The 8,043-nt window shown below is 25.6% G+C and overlaps 1 protein-coding gene across 1 annotated transcript; it reads left to right on the forward strand.

Moving 5' to 3' along the window:
• The first annotated feature begins 5,501 nt into the window (after nucleotides 1-5,501).
• Nucleotides 5,502-6,778, forward strand: LOC134837901 (phospholipase B1, membrane-associated-like). The gene is made up of 3 exons (XM_063853293.1): nucleotides 5,502-5,600; nucleotides 5,660-5,785; nucleotides 5,849-6,778. Exons 1-3 carry the CDS (start codon nucleotides 5,502-5,504, stop codon nucleotides 6,776-6,778), a joined length of 1,155 nt encoding a protein of 384 aa, XP_063709363.1.
• The last annotated feature ends 1,265 nt before the right edge of the window (nucleotides 6,779-8,043 follow it).

Raw genomic sequence — 8,043 nt, forward strand, 5'->3', positions numbered from 1 at the left:
GCATGCGAAAATGCAGCAAAATCCTTAATCCTCCGTCTTCGCATAAGAACTTAGATTATTTTGGTTTTTGCGGCACACACGTGGTATGAAATGAAATAAGAGGAATTATTTATTGTCATGACATTTATTTCTAATTTTCTTACCTTCTTGTTTGTTGTCTGGCGTATAAAATGGCATAAAAATGATATGTGTTTTGTATATGAGAAATGGGATTCTCGACCCTCTCGATTTCGTTCTTCAGGTATCATGCAGCGACATGAAATAGCCTTGGGGTAAAACTCTCGTTTATATCGTCTTACAAATATCTTTATTTCCTCCGGCAACCAAGAGTCGAGTCATTGTAATTGTATCGGTATTTATTATTATTTTGAGGAAAATTCCTTGGGGACATGAAATTATATGCGATTCGAAACGTTGCCAGGACAATGTCTTTTGAGTATGCGACGACGACTACGTGAGGCAAGGCAAGGGTATATACTATTGGTGCTGTAAAATGCATGAAATGTTTATGGTTATTATTTTGAAGCTCTATTGTATTGTCCTGATGCCCCTCTTCAATAGTAATAGGCAGGATTTCAAGTTTCTCCTTTTTCGTTTAAACTTCAAGGGAAATTTTCTCCTGTAACATGGACTAATGCATTCCTTCATTGTAGAACATTGGATGCCCATTTTATGGAATTTAAAATATCCTTTTGTCAAGGTACGAAACAGGTAGACTTTTTTGTGTGTTACGCATTTAAAGTGGGCATTAAAATTGTCTTTATTACTTCAGGGGATGAATTTAAGTGCGTCTCTCAGAACATAAAATGAATTCGCAACATCCCCTTTCTCCATTTTCTATTTTCTTTAAGTCGTTCATCATAAAAACATCTTTTTAACTCAATTTATACACAACACAAAAAAAAATTCTCAACAATGAAAGATGAATTGTATGATAAGATAATGATAACAACTCCTTCGATCCCTTCCGAAATTTTCCTCTACCTGCGGTTTGTTACTTCCAGGAGACACAAAAACAGCACGTTCACGTCAAATCAGCAATTTTTATTATTATTGATAATCTGTCAAAAAAATTTTTTTTTGATCATAAAAATTAAATTTTGCTTTTAAAAAATTTTCTCAGGTATCGTGACACGATTGACATTTTGATTATTTTTATATTTGGGTCATGATTGCTTGACAAAAAAAAAAATGAAAAATCGTGGAAATATTTCTTCTTAAAAAAAAAAAATTTGCGTCATCATCTCTTTTTTGTCTGTATTGATTGAAAAAATGACGAATAAAAAAAATATAAATCCTATTAAAAGAAAAGTTATGAATCATTTGAATAAATGTCTATACAACAAACTCACACGTGAGACAAATAAAATAAAAGAATTTTTGTATCATTTTTTTTTTTTTTTTGAAGAAGACCTAAAAGGAAGAAGAAGAACAAGTGAGCCGAAAAAAGATGAAAATAAAAATGTAAAAATAAAAGAAAATTGTATTCGTGCTCCCTGCTTAATGGCTCCTATTTTCAATTTTGATGATATTAAAAATATTCAGGATGTCTCTAAGCTGCAATAATATTTTTTTTTCTAACTCAACTTTTTTTTTGTAAGAGGAACAAATGTTTGTTATTCTTTATGCAAAGTTAGTATTGAAAAAATTTAAAATCGATATAAAGCGAAATCAAGCTAATGGAAAATAACGAAGGTTACTTCAAAAGTAAAAAAAAGTTTGAAATTTTTTTTATTTGAAAAATTCTTTTATTTAAAGTTGTTAAATTTGAGGATTTAAAAACAAAATAAAAGTTAGTTTTTCATTAAAATTTTCTTAAAAATTGAAATCTCTTAAAAATGTTTAATTTTTATTTATTTAAATAATAAAAATTATAAAAAATTTAAATAATTATTTTAAAATTATAAAAAAATTATTTAAAAAATATTTTATATTTTTTTATTCCATATTTTCATTTTAAATTTATTTTTCATATTTCTTTTGATTTTTTTTTTATTTTTTGATTTTAATAATAATTTTTTATATAATTTAAAAATAATTTTTAATTTTTTTTTTGTATTTTTTATTAAATAATTTTAATCAAGACTTAATAAAAAAAATATTTTATTTCAAATATTTAAATATTTTTTAATATAAAATAAATTAATTAAATTTAAAAAAAAATAATTAAAATAAATAATTCAAACTTTTATTAAAATTTATTTTTTAGATTTAAAAAAAATATATTAAAAAAAATGAAAAAAAAAAATAATTTTTTAAAAAATAATCAGTTGTTATTAAATTTTATATTTTTTTAAATTTTTTTTAATTTTTTATCCTTCAGATTTTTTTAATTATCATATTTCTTTTTAATTTTTTTTTTATTCAAAAAGCGCATTTTTCTTAAACAATTTTTTCGATAACAAAAGTTTTCCGCCATTATTAATAAAATGTTTTGAATAAAAAAAAAACAAAAAAAAAATTCTTTCACACGCAGAAAAAGAGCAGTTCAATATAATGATAACGTCGGTAATTTCGCAGCAACGCAACATTTTTAATGATTCACGGGAGAGCTATTAGAACGATTATAGTATTAAAACTTCCATCTTTTTTTTTTGGTACAGAGGAACAACAGCTTGCCATTTTGCGTAAAATTTTATTTGACGAGCATCCGAAAAGAAAAAAAATGTTTAACTTTTCCTAAAATTAAAGCTGTCGACGCCAGATTTCAGCAACAAACTCTATTTAAATATTAATATCAATTAAAATATTTTAATGAACAGTTTTGTGTTGCATGTAATTAAATTATTAATTTTTTTTTCGTAATAATAAGCTGGAATTTCATTCAAGTTTTTTTTTTCATGTAACAGACGATCCCACGCAAAAAACATTTTTGGTAAAATAAATTCGAATTATTTATGCAGAGGGAAAAGCTGAAACGGACTGTAACAACTTTAATTTGACATGCGAAATATGTCCTTTTATTTTGTGTACGGAAGTATTTTAAATAAATAAATAGAAAAAATTTCTTGGAAAATTGCTGTTCGGTAAATTGAAATGTGAAAATGTTTTTTGTCACGATCATCGGACATTATCTCTCAATGGGAAAATGCTTAAGTTGGAGTGACGTTGTTTTTGTATTTGTACTTTAATCATTTTTCTAAGGTCATTAGAGGAAGATATATTTTTTTGGCATCATTACAAAAATAAGGCGTTCAACGTAAAAATTTCGTATTTTCAACACATTCTTCGTGCTTTCCCATTCGCTCTCTAATGATATTAAAAAATATAAAATATTTTCTTCTTGTCTATCGCTCGTCTTTGTACATTCATTTTTAGCGAATTTATATTTTGTTGGAGAAAAAATGCGTTAATTTAGATATTAAAAGTCTATCCGTTAAAAAAAAAAATTGAAAAAATGTGCATTGGGTCAAAATTTAGAATTTTTATTATTTGAATTGTGTATTGGGAAAATATTTTAAAATATGCTATGGGTTTAAAATTTCATAAAAAATTATTAAAAAAATAATTAAATTTTAATATAAAATAACTTCAAATTACGCATTGGGTCAAACATTTAAAATTTGCATTGGGAAAAATTTTTGAATATGCATTGGGTCAAAAAATTAAAATTTGCATTGGGAAAAATTTTTGAATATGCATTGGGTCAAAAAATTAAAATTTGCATTGGGAAAAATTTTTGAATATGCATTGGGTCAAAAAATTAAAATTTGCATTGGAAAACATTTTTGAAAAAACGTTAAATTTTATCTTGGGGCAACTATTTAAAATATGAACTGGGCAGAAACTTTAAAATGTGCATTGGGTCAATTTTTCCTTATTTCAAAGCAAAATGTGCTTTTATTAGTCGTTTTTCAAAAAAATTGTTTTTTTTTTATTTCACCCGGCGAATGATGATGATGATGAACCAATTCACGTCCAAACGAAAAAAATTTTTGGGATGCAGCGTTGCTCGTTTGTTCGCAAGAAGAGCCAAAAGTATTATCACATGCAAATATCATCGTGTTTGCTTGCTTTGAAACGTGTCTTGCATTTTTCAAACAATATTCATATATTTAATTTTTTTCTTCTCCTCTCTACTTGCTTTTCATTTTTTTTTCAAACGTTACGAGAGCGATTCGAAGTACTTTGGGATGCCTTTTTATGTGCTCATGTCTGTTTTATTTTATTATTTAAATCTTGCCTGAATATGAAATTTATTTATTGTGCAATTTCATAATAATGTTTCGCCTCGTTTTAGATTATTGTGATAACGTGTTTGAAATTTATTTGCGGCTCGTCAAAAATTCGTTCGTTCGCTTTGTTTTTCGCGGAAAATTTCATTGGCAGCTGAAGAAACAATCAAATTTTTGGCAATTAAAATGTGCATCAATTTTGTTTGCATCAGTAAATAAATGTTTTATGTAATTTACATTGAAAATGCCTCATTTTGTAATTAGATGCTGGATTATGTTAATTTATTCAAAGCTTATTATGTTTTCTAATTAAGTGCGTTGACACATGATTTTGTGCGGTAATTTTCGTCGTCAACATCAATCAATTGGGAATGAAAATAAATTTTGTAATTAACGTCGGATTTTATAATTACGTAAGAATTGGGGCGTAATGAGAAATTTATAATGGATTTAATATTAAATTTTATAAATTATTATTTTTGCATAACAAAAAAATTAATTAAAAAAATTCAAAAAAATAAAATAAAATTTCTTTAAATTTTTGTAAAACTAAAAAAATAATTAAAAAATATATTTTAAAGCTTGAAATAATAAATAGTAAAATAAAAATTAATATTTTTATATTAATTCAAAAAAAAAAAAAAAATAAATAAAATTAAAAAAAATAAAAAAAATAAAAAATAATTTTGTAATATTTAAAATTTTTTTTATTTAATTATTTTTTTAAATTTTTGGAAATAAAAATTTTTTAATTAAAAAAAATCAAAATAAATAAAAAAGTTAATTTAATTTTCAAAAATATAGAAAAATCAAAAGAAAATTAAAAAAAATATTTTAAATTAAATTAATATTAAAAATTAATAAAAAAAATAATTAATTTTGAATTAATAAATAAAAATTAATTAATATTATTAAATTAATATTTTTAAAATTTAAAAATATTTATTTGAAAAAATATTTTTGTTTAAATCAAATAACACAAAATATTTTACCTGAAATTGCAAATTTACTGAAATTTCGCAACATGACATTGAACCTTTGCGCTTCTTTCCTCATCGCGTCGCAAAACAAAAAAAAAATCGCGCGCAGGTAGACATCAAATTTCAATTCATTTATTATCGCAAGTCAGTCTGCGTTGCTACTCGTCGTTGCTCAAAGCAAATTAATTAGTGAACATTATTTGATAAATAAAATAAAATAATGGCCAAAATATTGTATTTATTTAATTGCTTATTTATTAACATTCTCTTCGTAAATATTTATTATGGCGATGTGTTTGGACAGTCATTGACGTTATCTGTAGGCGACACAAGCCGATTCGATGACATGCGGTATCGAAAATTTCTGCGAAACGGCAGAAAAGTTTATTTTAATCTCGTCAAAGGAAATTCCACAAATTTGTTAGAACAAAGCAGGAGGAAAGGAGTAAGTTTTTAGATGAAAATATTTTTTTTTTTTAAAATTAATTTTTTATGACTTTTTAGAAAGTACAAAGGGAATTCAATGAAGAAATTCCATTTTTCTGTGATATAAATGGCGCTGGAAGACGAAGTCAAAACGTTCCAGAGTCAGTTCATAAATTAACTCCCGGCGATATTGACGTTATTGGGGTAAAATTTTCATAAAGCCTTAAATTTCCTTTAAAAATTCAATTTAAAAAAAAAAATTTTTAGGCCATTGGAGATTCCTTAACTGCTGGAGTTGGAGCTTTAGCAACTACCATTCCTCAATTGTTTCTCGAGTTCAAGGGCGTTTCATGGGCAACTGGAGGTCAAAGCTCATGGCGACAATTTTTAACATTACCCAACATCCTCAAAGAGTTCAATCCCAACCTTTATGGATACTCCGTTGGCAATGGATACTCTCACGAAAAACTTTCCAAATTCAACATTGGAGAGTTTGGAGGAATGTCTCGAGATCTTCCGCATATGAGTCAGATACTCATTCAACGAATGAAAAATGATCCCAAAGTCAATTTAAATGAACATTGGAAGATGATCAACATTCACATCGGAGGCAATGACTTTTGCATCGACATTTGTTACCACAAAGATCCTTACGAAACTGCCAAACTTCACGAGAAACATTTGCTCGAAACTCTCAGAACTATTCGTGATGCCCTGCCACGAACGATGGTAAATCTAATCATGCCTCCTGATGTTTTTCTCATTACACGAACTTCCGGATTGCCAATTGAATGTAAGTTAAGTCACGTAACTGAATGCCCTTGTCTCTTCGGGTTTTACGAAGTTTATGTCGATCGAAACTTCCAAATTTTCAAGGGAGTTCTTCAGGAATGGCGTAACGTGCAAGAAAGAATTTCAGCTTTGGAAGAATTCAATTCAGATGACTTCACAGTTAACTTGCACAAATTCACGACGGAATTGAATTTGCCTCAAAACGAAAATGGAGCCTCAGATTTGTCGTATATGTCGAGTGATTGCTTCCATTTGAGCCAAAAAGGAAATGCTGCAGTAGCAACTACTTTATGGAATAGTTTGATGGATGGGCATGATGAGAAAAAACTCACGTGGAATAAGGAGTTTGAGGATTTTCGTTGTCCGAGTGTTGAACATCCGTATTTGAGAACGAGGAGTAATTGAAATTTAAGTTTGAATTACAAACTTAAGTTATTTCTGTTAAGTTAATATACTTGGTTTGAATTAATTGGAATAAGTCGAATGTTCCACAGATTTGAGAATCTGTTAATTTTTTCATCGGTTGGTATGTGAAGTTGTTAAGTTTTTAATAGTTAGACATGAAACGAAACATAATAAAACGATAAACAGCCAAAGTGTGTCAAAGTGTTCAGCAAAAATCACTTTTTCTACAAAAAAAAATTAAAAATTTAATTAATTACAAAATTTAATTTAAAATAAATTTAAAATAAAAAAATTACCATCTTCATCAATTTTGCGCATTACAAATTAAAATTAAAATAATTAAAATTAAATTTAAAAAAAAATATATAAATTAAAGTTTTAATAAATTTTAAATAACTTACCTCAATTTTGTATTAAAAACTAAAATTGAAATTAAATTTAATTAAAAAAATAATTATTTTAATTCAAAAGTTAATTTAATTCCATTTTAAGTTTAATAAATTTAAAACAAAAACTTACCTGAATCAGAAATTTGAAAATAAAAAAAATAAAATATTTTATTAAATAAAAAAAATGTGCCTGAATTTTTTTTAAATAAAAATTAATTTACAATCTAAAATAAAAATAATTATTAATTAATAAACAAAATTAAATTTATACCATTGATTATAAATTTTAAAGAATTATTAATGTATAATTAATTAAATTAAATTTATTAAAATAAATTAATTAAAAATTTAATTTAATTTAAATTTTAATAAATTTAAAAAAAAAACTTACTTGAATATAAATTTAAATAAAAAAATAAATAAAAATATTTTATTAAAAAAAAAGAAAAAAAACTTACTTGAAAAATTTTTCCATTAAAGTAAATTTTTCCATTTTCATCAATTTTGTATTACAAACTATCAACTGCGACAGGAAATCGAACAAATAAACGTGTGTTCAGGAAAAATTCGAAATGTCCGAAACAATGTTGATTCTCCTTCTTCTTCTGCTTTTCCATCAACTTGTTCCAGACAATAGTTGTAGATGTGTGAAAATAAACATAAACACAATATTTCCTTTAAACACAAATTTAGTTTGCTCACTCAAGCACATAATACAAACAACACGATCCTCACTGCATTTCTCTCCTCTTCGTTTTTTGCTGCAATTGAATTCTCCATTGAAATGGATAACGAACTAAAGTGTTGTTTTCACAACAAATCCATTTCCAATTCGTGAATACGATTTTGTGCAATTTCTCCTACAAAAAAGAAAAG

Source organism: Culicoides brevitarsis, chromosome 1 (assembly GCF_036172545.1).
Source record: "Culicoides brevitarsis isolate CSIRO-B50_1 chromosome 1, AGI_CSIRO_Cbre_v1, whole genome shotgun sequence".
In the NCBI taxonomy this organism is placed as follows: domain Eukaryota; kingdom Metazoa; phylum Arthropoda; class Insecta; order Diptera; family Ceratopogonidae; genus Culicoides; species Culicoides brevitarsis.

Bases quoted from the DNA above. Each gene is read 5' to 3' on its own strand.
- LOC134837901 (XM_063853293.1), top strand. From the start codon at position 5,502: ATGCGGTATCGAAAATTTCTGCGAAACGGCAGAAAAGTTTATTTTAAT. The intron at 5,601-5,659 runs GTAAGTTTTTAG...ATGACTTTTTAG, and splicing joins AACAAAGCAGGAGGAAAGGA to AAAGTACAAAGGGAATTCAA. The intron at 5,786-5,848 runs GTAAAATTTTCA...AAAAATTTTTAG, and splicing joins GCGATATTGACGTTATTGGG to GCCATTGGAGATTCCTTAAC.